The sequence below is a fragment of the Ceratosolen solmsi genome, unplaced genomic scaffold, assembly GCF_000503995.2.
Source record: "Ceratosolen solmsi marchali unplaced genomic scaffold, CerSol_1.0 scaffold29, whole genome shotgun sequence".
Lineage (NCBI taxonomy): Eukaryota > Metazoa > Arthropoda > Insecta > Hymenoptera > Agaonidae > Ceratosolen > Ceratosolen solmsi.
This window is the reverse complement of record NW_011948417.1, coordinates 10,449,712-10,467,514: the sequence shown is the minus strand read 5'-3', so window position 1 is coordinate 10,467,514 and position 17,803 is coordinate 10,449,712. Positions and strand designations below refer to the sequence as shown.

General features: G+C 22.0%; 2 protein-coding genes across 2 annotated transcripts in view; both read left to right on the top strand.

Annotated features, from left to right (window-relative positions):
* The first annotated feature begins 295 nt into the window (after window positions 1-295).
* Window positions 296-3,409, top strand: Cog6 (conserved oligomeric Golgi complex subunit 6). Its single transcript, XM_011496553.1, has 7 exons — window positions 296-441; window positions 646-920; window positions 997-1,141; window positions 1,710-2,537; window positions 2,648-2,809; window positions 2,888-3,052; window positions 3,176-3,409. Exons 1-7 carry the CDS (start codon window positions 349-351, stop codon window positions 3,407-3,409), a joined length of 1,902 nt encoding a protein of 633 aa, XP_011494855.1. The 5' UTR covers window positions 296-348.
* Window positions 3,410-5,388: 1,979 nt separating this feature from the next.
* The window catches only part of LOC105360042 (serine/threonine-protein kinase N-like), a 24,075-nt gene continuing 11,660 nt past the window's right edge, over window positions 5,389-17,803 (top strand). Inside the window, 2 exon segments of the mRNA XM_011496817.1 lie at window positions 5,389-5,428; window positions 16,156-16,328. Coding sequence (XP_011495119.1) covers window positions 5,389-5,428; window positions 16,156-16,328 — 213 coding nt within the window.

The window sequence follows — 17,803 nt, the reverse complement described above, 5'->3', positions numbered from 1 at the left end:
CTAAAAAATATGTTGACACAGTGCTATATGCAAAATAAAGTCAATTTTTTGTGATACATAAATTATTTAAACAGAAACTCATATACTTTTAGTATTTATAAAACTAAAAGGAAAAGAATTTAAAAAAATCTATTTTCAGTGTGTGCAATTGGAGAAAAATCTTTATATTTCGAAAATAAAAATTGATTAAATGGCGTAGTGTGGTAAGAAATAATACTGATTAGGATAAATCATTATTTGATTTTTAATCAGTTTGCATATATTTAAAGCGATAGCTTTGGGATTATATTTCAGAATAAAATAAATGGTATTTAATTTATAATTAGTAAATTAGTTATAAATATTACAATGGAAAATCGACCAGATGGTTTAGTAAAACCATGTTTTTCTATTTCTAATCGAATTAATAAATTTTTAGAATTAGGATCTGAAAATGAAAAGGTATTTATAAGTAGAATTTAATTTTAATAAGTTATGATTTATTAGTTAAATAGACAAAATAAATTGTATTGGGAATTGTAATTGGGAAAATGAAATTAGTCTCATATCTGTTTATGTATTTTTTTACATTATATATAAGTTTCATATAATAAATAACTAATTAATTAAAATACAAAAAATGATAGTAAATTAATGATTTTTAAGGATACAATAGAAGCATTAAGAGAATTATCTACTTTTTATAAAGAGAACACTACAAATGATCGACATAACCTTCGAAGTAAAATAGAAAAAAGAAATTTATCAATTAATGAAGAAATTTTAACTGCTTTCAAAGATGTCAAAAGTATTCTAGATAATATGCATAAAGATGTTGTTGGAATGAGTGAATGTGTACAAAGTATGACAAATAGACTGCAAACTACTAAGTCTCAAACTACACAACTTATTGAACAAGCATCAAAATTGCAATATGAAAAGTATAATTTAATAACTATTAAATCAAATTTTATTAGATATTAAAAAAAAGTTATAATTTTAATATTTTAATTTTAGAAATAAATTAATAATGCAGCAAGAAATAGTATCTGCTTTTATAAGAACCTTTCAATTGACTGGTGACGAATTAGTAATTTTACATGGTAGTTCAAGAAAGACACCAATAAATGATGATTTCTTTACAGTTATTGATCGAGTACAGGTAACAAATTATAAATATATATTTAAAAAATGTATGGAAGTGTAATTAAATATTAAATTACTATATGTATTTATTGAGATTTATGAGAAATAAAATTGAATTCTTTTATCTGCTTATTCTATTAATAAGTCCATATGCTTTTCTTTGATTTTTTATGTATAATCATTTGGTATAACAATGTATGAAAAAACAAATACAAATTCAAATAAATTATACAAAATTTTAAATTCTTTTCGTAGTAGAAATTTAGAAACAGCAATGATTTGCTAAGCTTATGAGTCTATAGGTTTATCTTTTTATATAAAAAAAAGAAATAATATATTTTATTCTAATTTCTTTTAAAAAATTAATATTTTGAAATAAAGATAAGCCATAATTAAGTTAATGTGAAATATGTTTATAAATATATATTTTTACATGCAAATAATTACTTATGATAAATTGTTAATTTAGCTTTAATACATCCATGCATTATAAAACTTTCTGACCAGAGATTCTGTTAATATAAGGAGCAGTATAAAATAATGTTGCAATGTAAATTTACTCTAAATCTTATTTTATTAATTAGGTCATTCATAGTAAATGTCGAATTCTAATGCAATCGGGTCATCAGACTTTAGCTTTGGATATAATGCAACGAATGACCATACTTCAAGAAGCAGGACTTGAAAGACTCTATCGTTGGACACAGACTCATTGTAGACATATTGAAAATGATAAATTAGTTTCTCTTTTAACTAAAGCAATGAACAAACTGCAAGAGAGACCTATACTTTTTAAGTATGTAATTGATGAATACTGTACTTCAAGAAGATCAGTGCTTGTTAGTTCGTTTATTGATGTTTTGACTCTTGGAAAAGGATACAGTAATGATTCTAATCCAATCGAAATGCATGCTCATGATCCAAAACGTTATGTAGGTGATATTCTTGCTTGGTTGCATCAAGCCATTTCATTGGAAAAAGAGAATTTCCTAATTTTATTAAGTCATTGCAACAAATCAGCCATATCTGAACAAATATCAGAATCATTAAGTAATATAACAGAAGGATTATGTCATCCATTAAAATCAAGAATTGAACATATCGTAGCTGTTGAGGCACCTTCAACAGTTTTATATTCTGTAACAATGTTAATAAGATTTTATCAACTTACCCTTAAGACTGTTATTCAAAATAGTGTACTTGATATGATGTTTGGAGATTTAATAGAATTAAGTGAAAAAAGTTTTATTAGTAGATTACAAAGAGAAACAAGAATGGCACTTGGAGAAAGGGCTGAATCACCAAGTACAGATTTGATACCAGTACCTTCGGTGTCAAGACTATTGTCACTTCTTAATGAAATTTTATCAGTTGCTAGTATTGCTGAAGATAGAAAAAAAGATACTTTACAAGTATGTTATTGATATTTGTTAATATTTAATTAAATTAATTAATAAACTAATATATCATGAATTAAAAATAATTTTGTTAAAATTTAAAAACTACTTTTATTTGTTTGTAGATTGTGTCTTGTATTATTGATCCACTTTTACAAGAAGTAAATGTAACAGCTTCTAGACTTCCAACTGTAGATATGGCTGTATATCTTTTAAACTGTATGCATCAAATTCACTCTACTCTGGCACTATATGAATACATGGATCAAAGATTAGAAAGGTTACAGGTGAACTTTCATTATTGATATTAAAATAGATTTATAAATTAAAATTTCTATTTGTATTTAATTTTTTTTTTATTTAAGGCACAATCTGATGCTCAAATTGATACTCTGACTTCAGAACAAGCAAGTTCCTTAGTTGCACATTTAAATCTTGGTGCAATATATAATATATTATTGCAAAGTCACGATCAAAGACCTTTATCTTCAATTCCAGGAATGGATGCACTAAGCATTAAAGAATTTACTGTAAAATTAAATCTTTCATATTTTTTAAATGTTTTGATTTTTTAAGTGCTTCACGTCATAACCTCTGCATATAAAATTGTTTTAATATTTACAGAAAAATAACAAATGATAATTTTATTTTAGAATAAACTAGAGACGTTTCTTGTTATGCCAGATATTTTGTTACTGCCACAAATATCATTACTCCAAAGTAGCAATCATCGAATCAATGTACAACGTAGAGCTTTTGAAGTTATTGGTGCAATTTACAAACAGTTGTATGAAGCTTGTCATGAGTCAAAAAATCGGTATCAAAATCCAGATAGTCTATTTTCTTTTACACCAGAAGCACTTTTAAAAATGCTTTTTACTCACTAATTGATTTTAATATATATACATATATATAATTTTTTAATTATTAACTTATAAATATTATGTATATTCTTTATGTAGAAAGAAAATTATATATATTAAATCTTATAATAGTTATTTATATATTTATAAATATATATTGTTAAATATATATAATTAAGATAAATTTGTATAAATAACAATGCCATAAATTTTCTTTTAAAAATATTAATTTTGTGTATTTTATTTGCTTATATTCTATCGTTTTTAAAATTGAATTTATACCCTTTATAATTATATATCTTTTAATGGTTACTAACAAATATTTATTATATATTTTATTTAAATATATAAAATTTTTTATATATTTGAATGATGTCTTGATATAATTTAAATATATTCAAATATATAAAATTAATATAATAAATCATAATATTTAAATAATAATTGAATGAACGTTATAATTAAGCAACGACTGAAAATAATAAGTTCATATAAATACACATTTTAAAAAATTTAATGTAAAAATAACAAATTTAAAAAATACTAATTAATAACTAATTTCAATTAGATTTATAAACGTACAATTTTTAAATGTTTTATTTAAAATTTCAAGAATTTATTTTTACTGCCTTGAATAATTGAAATCAATATTATGCTATATAACTTTAATAAATTGAGCTTACAAATTACACATTGCAAATTATTGAAAAAACATATTAAAAATTTATATTGATATTGTTTGGAAAACTATTATAACCAATGTCATGAGAATCAACTATGATATTTAAGAAAATTAGATAATATTCTATATTATAACTTATTTGATATAATAAATTAATAAGTCTAATATATATTTTTTGTTTATAAGTTTAAAGATATTGAAAAGATGAATATTGAAAGGTGTCAAATAATGTATTTGCCCAAATTATAGATTTACATATTGTAGATGTTTAAATATGTATATCTATAGACAATTAACATTGCTATGAAACGTTATTTAGTATTTAGATGATTGAATTATTTAATTTTATAGATTTCCTATTACTATCACGACTATGTATATTTTTTTATTTAATAAGTATCCATATTTATATCAAATATATAAAAGAAAGTATTTTCAATATAAGAGATACTATAGTTATACAAGATAATATATAAAAAGTTTGAAGTTATGCTATTCAATATATCATTCAAGTATTATTATTATGGGTAAAAAATAAAAACTAGCTTAAAGAAAGCAACCTTTCTCTTTTTTAGTACGTTTTTTTTTACAAAGCATAGATGCATGCATGCATACATCAGATATGTTTTTCTTAATAAATCACGAGGTGAGCTTGTATAAATAATGTGAATTACAGAGCAATTATTGACAATTTTTTTTAATAGCTGTACTTTGTATGAACTGCAACTTAAAATTTGCTAATATTTTAAATTTTTTCAATTGATATCCGTTAACTGACGCGAAATACTTATAGGCTCTATCTCATCGTATCGTGTTTCTTCTGTCAATACTTCTTTACTCATCAATCGACTTCTCCCTACTCCTTTCCTAACCGTTAAAATTATACCATCCCTTCTTCTCCGTTGCTCGTTTACTTTCTCTTTCTCTCTTCCCCAATCATTTGAAAGATGTATAAAAGATATTACATTACATTGGACACGTTTTATTAACTCTAACCTCTTCTATTCCAATTTTCAAAAACTTCACTCTGTTTCTATTTTGTTAAAAAATGTGCCAGGATAGATATGCGATTGCAAACAGGTGAGAGCGCGCGCGTACGCGCGTGTGTAAATCTAGTATGCAATACGTGCGTTAGAAGAAAAAATAAATATAAGTGTGCATTGTGTACACATTCCTTGTGTTTTGAACCATTAGATGCTATAGAGATACATCAAGAGTTCATAAGCATATACGTAAATAGAGAATGTACTAATTCGAGTAGAGCTCTAAGGATCGAGGTGGGAGGCAGACAAAATATGTGCACACATATTCATAGAGCACGATGCACTTGGATGTGCCGTCGCCGATGACGATAAAGGTTGGTGAGGAATCATTTGTGTTGGTATAGGACGCCAAACTGACACAACCACAAGTCCGCTCCGTACTTGAAGAAGTGAGAGCAGCGTACGTATGGTGCAATCCGCATGTGTTCATAATCGTCGACTCAGTCTCTACGAGTGAATCTTGATTCGCGCATCTTTAAGGAGCCGATTAAAAAGTACTTTGAAGGTTAAGTCCGATGCGCCGTTCTGCTGTGGACTACGCGCACTTGAATAGCTTTCGTACGAGAGCGGTAGCTGTGGCGACGGCGACGACAGTGTTGTGCGCGTCTTAACAACGTCGTGCGTCAAGAAACCGTGGTCGGCGAGGAAAGAAAAAGGAAGTGCGTGTTGCGCGGCCGTGAGACAAAATGGCGGAGTCAAGTTATTATCAGGTGAGTCAAATGTGAAAGAAGAGGAGTGAGCAAACGCCAGGAGTTTTTCCCTCTTTTTACGAGAGAAGATTCATCCTTTTTTATGGTCATTTTTATATCTGACACACGTCACCTCCTTCGAAGCTTGCGGATGAAGGGCTGATCACTGCGTAACACTGAGTAATTTATAATACTCTTTTCCTCGTAAGGTCCCATTTCGATGTTATTATTAAAAATAAAATTAAAAATAAACACTTTCAATTGTGAATTGATGAAGGAAAAAAGCGATCAAGTCGATGATTTGATCTGCAGTCGTCAAACTTTTCAAAGTTGATGGTCGCTTGTTTTTAGTGATAAGCGCTGTTTATGTTTGTAACGTTGGTGCTTTTTGTTGACATTTTATCCATTTTAAAAATTCGTTTATTCGTATTTGAAATCTCTGGAATGAACTCCGTAGGGTAATTACATACTGTCTAACGAAGATTAATATTTTACATTTAACTCTGAGATTTGGCTGTTTGTTGCATCATTTTGGTTCAGATTTTTATAATATTTGCGATATCACACATGCGATATTTATTGTGATGTGTTTAAAAACAGGATTATAAAAATATGGAACTATCGTACAAAAATCTAAATTAATAAATGTATTATGAAACATTTTGTATTTAAATGATATAGTAATTTATAGATCTATAACATGTGTAAATTTTTCATTTTATAGTCTATAGCTTATCAATACTATCTTAAAAATTTATTTCAACATTAATAAGAGAATGAATTTGACTTGTTTTAATTATCCATTTAGGCATCAATTTAATTAATCACTGTTATATTGTTCATTTATTATGAAAAATATCAAAGTTTATTCATGAATATATATTTATAAATTAACTTTTAATTATACTAACTTTTAATATTTATTTATATATAAGATATGTTTTATTTTATTAATAAGAGAATTTTTTTGGATAATAAGTATTTATATCAATATTTATTTCTATTGTAATTATACAGATACTTGATTCTGTATTTGTTCATTTAATATTATATGCATTCAATTATAACACTATAGAAATTTTAATTTATAAGTAACAAGTAATATAATTTTTAATGAAAGTTATGAATTAAAGTAATGAGAATTTGTAAACAAATTTATGAGTGTCCAATATTAAAAATAAAATGCATTAATTTTTGGTATTTATTAGCAAATATGTATTATATTACTTTTTTTGTATTTCTGAAACTTTATATCATGTGTATTAAAGAATGAAAATTTTAATAGATATACAGTCACATTTGATATACTATATATTAGTATGTATATATTATTATATATATATTTAATATACTGATAATTATATTAATAATAAGCAAAATAAACAAATATTTATTTTTATACAGTGTTTGACTGTGTTGTTTATACATGTATATATTGTAAAATATTGAGATAATTGATGTTCTGAAAAGCTTATTATTAAATAATTAACATTATAACTTACTATTATTATGGCTTATTATACAGTATAATACATACATCAAATTGGTTGATGATGCAGATTATGTTTAGGTTAATAAAATCTCAACCATATCTCAAAAAGTACGTTTCATGAAAAACTGATTTATAATTTTATCTTATCATATTATAAAATGTATATTTAGAAAATGAATATAACTGTACCCGGTTTTTAAATTATATCACTTTAGAGATCAGAATATCTGCTTATTACAATTTCAGAATAAAATAATGCAAAATATTTGGGAAAGTTTTTATCTGTTTCTTCATCTTTGCAATTAGTAAACTCTATAATTTTTTTATTTTATATTATATACATATGGTTATATTATATTTTATATGATTTATACATGTATTTTTTATAATTATAAAAAAAGAAAAATATTTTATTAAAAAAATTTACAGTAAAGAAAGATTATAAGAAACATTATCACTTATGTCATTGACTTTTAATATATAAAGAAAAAAGAAAAAATTATTTTGCTTTTAGGATTTGATAATTATCATTTTACTATGAATATTAGATATAATAAAAAAAAATATAAAAAATAATATAACATTTAAAACCGGGAATATTTTTTAGAATTTATAATTTATTTTAAAGTCTGTACTTAGAAATATAAAAATTTTAAACTAAAATGTAAGTTAAATTAGATTATTTAACAAACAGATATATAACAAATAACAAATTTTCTTAGGTTTAAAAAAGAATTTTAAAATAATGAATATATTATATCGGTAATATAATTAGTGCAAAGTATCAAATAAAACTTTTCATCAAGTACAATTTTACAATAGAATAAATTAAAAATATAAGCATGTTTCTATGTAAAAATAAAAATAGGGTGCATTCAGAAAATGAGTTGTTTCACAACCTATCACAATGTTCATCAAATACAATTATTAGTCTTTTATTTATTATAATATCAAAAATCATATGAAATTTAAAATACGACATACAATAAACAATATGGTTTTAATGAATTATTCCTCTTTCAAAAAATAATATTTATAACAAATGTGAAGAATATTTGGAAGTATACACAGCGTCGTTATGGGAATCCAGGTTATGAGGACTTACAATAACAAACTTGTGTCAGTGAAAAAGTAGGTATCGTAAAGTTGATGCATTTGTGACTGAAGTTAATTGAGCTGAAGACCTCGAATCACTTTCATCCGATACTAATATATGGCTTGATTTTCAACTGTTTTTTTTATCTACATTTCGGATAAAATGGAATAATTTTTCAGAGGATTATTGAGATACTATTAAAAATATATTAAAATTACAATAATTGTTTATCTGTTGAGAATGAAAATATAAGGTATTCCAATGTTTGGTCTAGGAACTTGAATTATGAAAAACTAGAATGGAAAAATATGATCTCAATCTTTTAATTTGAAAAGAGTTTGTAATATAGATATTATTTATAAAACAAATACGAATCTAATTAAGGTAAAGTTTAATTTTGTTAGATAATGAAAAACATAGGCATTGACTATTATAATATAATATAAATATTAAGTATAATTCCTTGTAATTTATTGTTTATTTCCGCTAATATTTTGGCTATTGTTACAAAAACTTATAGCTATACACATAATATATTCTACATATTTGAATAGGTAAAAATGTTTGAAGGTCCATAATTATTGAATATATTATTAATAAACAAAATAGATCTTCACTAAGTAAAATTTACAAAGCAAATAATTATTTATATAAAAAATATAGAAGCTTACTTCTAATCTATAAAATAGTAAACTTGTTTTTAATTCTATTAATATTATATTAATATTAAATTAATATAATATTACGCACCATGAAATTATTTAATTTATTTTAAAGATTTTTATTTAGTTCTGTTGGTATAATTATATTTTTAAAGTAATTTAAAGTAAAAGGAAAAGAAGTTAATTAGTCTTATTTATACTATAAGTTAGGAAAATCAATTTTAAACTACAGTATTATGAATTCTCACAAATTATATTAATATTTTAAAAGCAATAAATATAAATTATCAACATTAAAATTGCATAAAATAAAATATTGTAAAGTACCATGGCCTCTAATGATAATATCTCTAATTTTTATGAAAAGTAATTAAAACAACATTTAAAAAGGCAGTTACCATAATTATCAAACTTATTTTAAAATTTTAAATATAAGTAAGTTCAATTTATTATTAATAAAAAATATTAAAATAAAATAATCAAATAAATGATTACATTATGTAAATTATTGTTTACAGGTTATTTTATCAATTTTATTGTAGCATCTTATACGGATTAATATAAATTATTTTATATTATAATATAATATAAAATATATTAAAATACATATAATATATAAATATATAAATTATAATAAAATAATATACATAAGTAAATATTAATTAAAGTAAACTGAAAAATAAACAAGTATAGATTCTGGATTAAAAATGTTACAAGGTTTGTTACTTAATTATAAATTATTAATAATTATTATTAATTATCATTTTTTTTAAGGAATTGTTTTTTTATTAAGAATAGTATAAAAGGATGTCCAAAAAACAGTATTATTAAATGCTAACATTTTAAAAATATAAATTATTGGGTCATAATATTAAAATCTTTTGATCCAAAATAAAATTATTTTTATTATAATTAAAAATAATTACAATGTAGTTAATAAGTTTTAAAATTATATATTTCATATGCTGATGAATATTGTGCTATATGGAAGAAAATAATAGATAATTTATCATTTTACTAACCAATCTTCCTTTTTATTCCATTAAGTGGAAAATTAATTTTATTTTCTTAGTTTTATTTATACTGTAAAATTGATTTTTGTAGGCAAATTAAAAATTAACTATTCATTGAATACATTCTTCTAACTATAAATTAAATGTAATTATGATACAATCAATATTTATTATTTATGATCATTCAATTTTAGTCTATATTTACTTTTCAAATTAAATATTTCGTAATGTCGGAAAGAATTTTATTAGTAGTTACTTAATCACATCAATGAAAATTTTTATTGATTATAGATATCTATTTGTATAATAATTTAAATAATAAAATATGTTCATACACATTGTTATATAGTTTAAGTACTGAATATGTTTTTATAATTATTATTAGGAAAATATTAACACGTAAAATAAGCATGCTTCTGAGTTTGTACAAAACACGTTACATAATAAAAATGCTATTGACTTTTTTTTAATTTGACAAATACATATTTTGCATTTTAATTAATTTACTATCGTAATCGCAAATAAAAATGTATTAACTTAACATATGTAATATTTTTAATTATATGGAATAGATCATTTTCAGAATTTGTTTTACAATTCTAAAATAATAATACTTTTTAAGTATAATACTTCAATGCACATAAATTATAAGTAATATTTTAATTCTTAACGAATGAAAATGTTTTATTTATTTAAATATTGTAATTTTAATACTTTATTTAAGTGGCTGCAGCCAAAATTCAATACGAAATACGTTTTATTACGTAAAAATTAATGTGACGTTTGTAAGTTAAAAATATAAATTCTCAATCTAATATTTACCTAATTATAATTAACACATCATAACTAATTTATCCATATAAATATTTTTTAAATGTATCTGTTAGGTTTGAAATGTATATTTTGTTAATAATTTTTAAAGATTTAAATTCAAATTACCTTCTTTAGAAAGGAATAAAAGACTTAAATACATTTCAAAGAGAAATTATACGTATATAGATTACAAAGCTACACTAATTATATATATATATATATAGTACGTTTTATAAACTATTTACAATAAAATTGCTATCATACTATAAATAATAAAGATTATAGTAAAAATTATAGTAACATTTTAAATTTATTAAATTAATTTTATATTTAATAGATTTATTGTATATTATATTGGATTATATGTACAACTTGTTTATTTGGGATTAGTTAGATTATATTCGTTATGTATTATTTTGTTAGGATTCCTTGAAATTATATTTTAATTTCTTAAATGCATGAATTGGCTGTTTGAAATATATGGCATGAATTCAAATATTATATATTTTAAATTGTGGTGTAACCGTAACTCTTCATAACGTATATTTAATTATTTTGTAAAAAATGATATATCATTGTTATTTTTATCGAAAATGTATAAATCGAAAATATGGAATATAAAATATAGAAATATATATCGAAAATATAGAAAATGTAATATATTTAAATAAAATTAATGCCATATGATCGATAAACTATAATACTTTGTTGTCAGGTGCTGTATTGTATAACTGAAACATTCCTGAGCTAGTTTTGTATTTCTTTATAAGTTTTAATTGCTTAAATATATTTTGTAATATTATTATTCTTAACTTATAATTGAGATTACATACATAAAATCATATTAGTTGATCTCTCTTTAAACTTCACAATTTCATTATAAATGATAATAAACCAGTATATTCTATATATTGATATTTATACCTCAGAATTCAAATCGTTTAGTAAATAAATATTGTAAAAATGATTGTGAAAAACTTGGAGCATTGTTTTAAGTAAGAGGAATAAGAACTATTGATCCGGCTTTTCAGTTTATAAGAAGCAAAGATCATGGTTTGCTAAGCGACTAGAGTTTTGAAAACGAATTTGGTAAACTATTACATAAAAGCGTCTCGAATACATAATTTACAAATCAATTACAGGATAGCTTTCCGGTGCTGTTCAACATTCGTGAAAATACGAGATGGAATATTTTAACAATGTGAAATGATTTTTCATAGAAATTCAAGAATAGTAGATACTTACTACATACTTATAAAATTTTTATTTTGAAAATTTTGAAATTATTGTTCGATGGAAACATACCTATATCTAGATTGGACTGACTTATTTATATTAATTAATTCATGATTATTTTAGCATATATTCATTAAAAAGTTTAGATATATTGGAAAATTTATGAGATAAAATGGCTATATAAGAAATAATTATATTACAATATACTGTTATAAAACACATAATTTTCTAAATGCTTTGTAAAACTTATATTATAATAAGAATGTATGTATAAATATAATTAAATTAATTTATTTTTTACAATATATTTATTAATCAAATATTTCAATTTAGTTTATGAAGAATCACGATTCATTATTATAATTTAAAAAGTAAAAAGTAAAAACTTTATATAATATTTTTACTCAATATCTATTTTATTATTTAAATCATATTAGTACAGCATTGAATATCGTATATTTCATTTTTTTACAATATTTAAATTAGGTCTTGATTAAACAAATTATTCAACCAATTATTGAATATTCTTATTCCATAAAATTTGATATATATATATATCAATTTTACTTATATTTATATCTGTAAAAATTATATTGTAACAACATAATGTACCTATGGATTTCTAATACTTAAATATATAATAAGAATATAATTATATAAAAAATATAATTATATAAAAATAAAATTATTTTAGCTATGAATATTTTATTTTATTTTCTAGATATTATTTAAATTATATTTTAATAAAAGATTCATTACAAACTTTAATTTGTGGAAAAAATTATTTTAAATTTCTATAAATTTTCTTGTAACGTATTATTTTATTTATTTATTTATTATTTATTTAATTACAAATTATTATAATATATGTATTTAAATAATGTTGGCATAAAATTATTAAAAATGATACTAAGTAAAATGCAAATAATATAAAAAAGTGTTTTCTTAATAATTATTTAACATATTGTTACTTTTTCTTGAACAAAGTATAAGACGTATTATACCGTGTTGTTCGACAACTAGATAATAAATGAGAAAAACATTTTTTTGTCTTGCTTAGTTAAACAGTATAATCAAATTTCAGATAGAGACTAGTATTGGAATATTTCTTATTTATATTCATTTTTTATATTTTTACATGTCCATCAAAGTTTTCACAACTATCGAACATCAATAAATGTGAATGTATTCAATTAAATATCTTTGAAAAATTTCAAATTAAAATAATATATATTGTCCAAAATTTACTCTTGTTATTTTTAAATTATATTTAATAATATTGCAGTATAAAGTTACATTCAAAATAAAGCAATCAATAATTTGAATTTCATGGTTATTGAAATTTAAAAAGTAGGTAAATAAATTATGTTTTCTATCATAGTTACTTTACTTGGTTAAATCGATTCACTTTATTTTTAAAATGAGATATATAGGATAGATCTTTAAAAAGATTTTTCTCTATTTATATAAAAGTAATTGTGATAGGTACACTAACAAATCATGTAATTTTACCAGTTGTACTGGCACAATGTCTATCGATTCTTTTGTCGATGTATATTAGACGACGCATAGATATTACTAAACGGATAAAAATAGCTCCCTTGCATCACTACAAATTAAGTATATCCAACGAGTTCCTCGTAGAATTCGTTTATTGTGAAAAAATAAAAAAAAAAAGACGAAGAAGTTAAAAGATCTTGTTCTTAAAACATCATATACACATAGAATTCTGACTGATTAATTTAATGTCAAGATATTCGTCAACTTTAAAATAGTTAACATAATTAGTAAACTAATCAGAATATTGTTACTTACACGTTAAACTCTAGGAACATTCTATTTTTTAATTACAGTTTTAAATATTTTAGATTTATAAATATTGTTTATTTATATAATCAATTAATCTCCTTATAGCTATATATATATATATATATATATATATATATGATTTTTAGCTTATTAAACTATGCTAATGAATTAGCTTATTGTTACATATTAATTAAATTGAATTACTATACATAAATTGTATAGATTTGTACATGTTCACAATTTTATAATTAGCTTAAATTAATTCAAATACTGAAATAATATTCAGTTTTAAAGGAATTATAGAATATGTTAGATATAAGGTTTATAGTTTATGGATTATTACTTTTTAAAATGATAATGTTGTATAATTGTGTGTTATGAAAAACATTTATTTTTGCAATAATTTAAATTATTTCTATTATATATTAATTTCTTTTATATAATTTCTTAAGAATAACAAAATTTAATAATGTAATATATGTCAAGTATTATTTGTTTTTATTTTACTACAAAATATGTATACTTGGAAAATTTTTTAGTTTTTATTCATATCTCCTACAATATAAAAAATAAAAACTCACATATAAATATACTTTCAAAAATGTTAATTGTTAACTCTATATTCATGAAAAAGTACAATTAAAAAATAATGCCTTTTATTCTTACTATCAATAATTAATAAATACTATAATAATACTTTTTTATTTCCGTAATAATTGTAAACATTTAATTTATATAAATATGAATTTTTTAAATTATATTGTCAAAAAATGCGTCTTTTTAATCAAATGAAGTTGATATTTTTGAAAAGTACATTATAAATGCTAAAAATGTTGTTTTTAAGTATAGTACTTTTAGATGAGTAATATATATTAAACACATTAGCTCTATTGTTAATAAAAAAACTTTATAGAATATTTTTCAACAAATTTAAGAAAAACTGAAAACTATAAATTTTAATTTTATATTGGTGGAATATCATAATTTAACTGATATATTATTTACTTAACATAACGGATGATTCAACAACTTAGCAAATTACGTACAGTATTCGTGAAAAATATCTATTGAAATAAATGATCTATTAAATAAATGTATGTTATTTTTATGTTGTTTTTATATTTTAGAAAAAAAGATTTTAATGACTTAGTAATAAATTATTGCATTTATTTTCAATAGATTTTCATTAATATAATGATAATTAAATTAAATAAATATATATTATGATTTTTTAGAAATATGTTTTTATTCTGGAAATAATTTACTAATCTAAATTATGAGTGAAAATTAGTTTTGCAATCAAAATTTAAAGAACAGAATCATTGCAATATATCACTGTAAATTATAATGATAAATTATATAACACCAATTTTATTGTAAGCTAAAGAATTTGTAAAGCAAAATTATAGAATAAATTACATTGATTAAATTATTTTATTTGATATAAAACATTATTACAAAGTTTTTTAATTACATAATTTTTCCGTTGCATATTGTTAATATAACATTTTTGTATTAATAGTTGAATGCTATATTTTTATGTTTAGTACATATTTTTATTCTATTTTTACATTTTGCATTATTTTACTTTTTCATATGATAAATATCATTAAATAATATATAAACTAATATGTCACTAATTAATATAATGAACTTATTATGAATGATTTTATGATAAATTTATTTTCAATTCACAATAATGTAAACAAAAGATGTATAAGTTCAAAATTAATAAAAAGAATTCTATATATTTAAATTATGTTCAAGAATAATTTCAATTATAAGATGTCGCTTTGGTGATTTAAAAATCTGTTTAAAAACATATTATTGTTACTTTTTTTAAATAGCTAGATACAACTACCTAGAGCGGAAATTTCAAAATACAGCTCTTGAAGCTACATAAGCAAACAATTGGACGTAATGCTTGTCTAATTCAATCGGGTTTGATAAGATGCGAATTAAAAATATGAAATAAAGAGAAAAACGATCGACTTTAACGGTATATGGTAAAGTTGTTATAATAACAGTGTATAACAATTTAAGAGCAAGTAATCAATGCATTCATTTAACATTTCTATTTTATAACTTTTGTAATCGAGTTTTCTGAATTATAATTGACATTGTTAAAAATCGGTAAGGTATCAATGTATATTTTAGATATTTACTTGGCATTATTAAGTCATGCTTTACAAAATAGAATTTGTTTATATAGTTATCTAGAAAATATGCTCTAAGTAAATATCGAATGTATAAATAATTATGTATTTCATTTGTTTTAGGGCGATTACATCAGACATCCTGTCCTTAACGAATTGTCACACAAGTATGGAGTGGCAGGCAGTGATCAAGTACCTTTGCAAGCCCGACTCGATGAACTTCGGGAACATATACGTCGTGAGATACGCAAGGTTCGTAAATGGCTATGAACATATGTCTACATACTCGTCTATAAAAATGGATTCAATCAATTAATATTTATCTGCTTTAATTGATGCGAATTTTGGAGGCGTATATCAAAAGATGAATAATTTCCCCGTAATTGCCTGAAAATTAGTACTAAATATTTCGTAATCAGATGGAATAATATAGCATTGTCTTGTTTTTTAAAGACGTTTTTTATACGCGTGTAAAAGTGTTTAAATTGTGAACTTATTTTGAATACCAAATTCCAATATATTTAAATTTGGATTGGATTGGATCCAATAAATAAAGATTATTCATCATGGAAAATCAATAATTTTTCTTGATTTGCAATTATCAGTCTTTATAATTACTTCTGTAAAATATAATATGTTTACCATTAAAAGATTTAAGTATGTGATTACAAACGATAGAACAATCGGCAACTAAACTAAGTAACTTTCAACCACTTTTAAAAATAATTTTGATTTCTTTTATTGTGCATAAGTTCTAGGAATAGTTAAATAATTCAAGTGTATAAGCTATCAAATTTTGAATAATAAATAAATCTTTATTATAATAGATAAAAAATATTAAAACTTATTGTTTACAATACTGTAATGTTCAAAAATCAATTCGATGCATACATTTATATCAAAAGGCATTTACTCTAATGATTTTAGTATGAAAATATTGTTTCAAATTTATTTGGATTTATTAAAAATTGTTTTAGAATCATACCGATATATATATATATATATATATATATATTATCATACCTTGGATTAAAATAGTAAATGACATTTATGAAAATATGTTTTATATTTAATATTTTATATTTCTTATATAGTTTCACAAAATATTCGATAAATATTCTAAAAATAATAAAGGTAATTTATTTAAACTCAGAATACAAATTTCTTGAAAGAGTTTATACCTTATATTAGAAATTTGTAAATACTGACAAAGTTTCTTTGAAATACATAAATCAATTTTTAAAATGCAACATTCAGTAATATATTATAACACTTTCAATTGGAATACTATTGATATTGCAAATGCAAAAAAAATGATTTATAAAAGAGAAAAAAATTGTCCATGTAATCAATATTAAAACAAAATATACTTGAATGCTTAGAAATATGAACACACACAGCACGCACATGCGCGCACACACATATATTGCTACTGCTATTTAAACATTTTCTTTAATTATGGATCATAGAAGGATTAAGTTAATGTAACAATAATTGAATAGTGGATAATTTAAATATGGCGGCTTGTTTTAAAAGAAATTTAAAGACCTTTTTATTCTATTAATAATACTATTAATAATACTCTATTAGATATAGTCTGTGACAAACTCTAAAGTCTATTAGAACACAATTTTTCAAGTTAATAGACGAATGAAAATGTTCAATTTATTTAATGTTTATATATATTTGCAAAAAGTATATTATATATTGAATGGATTAACACTCTT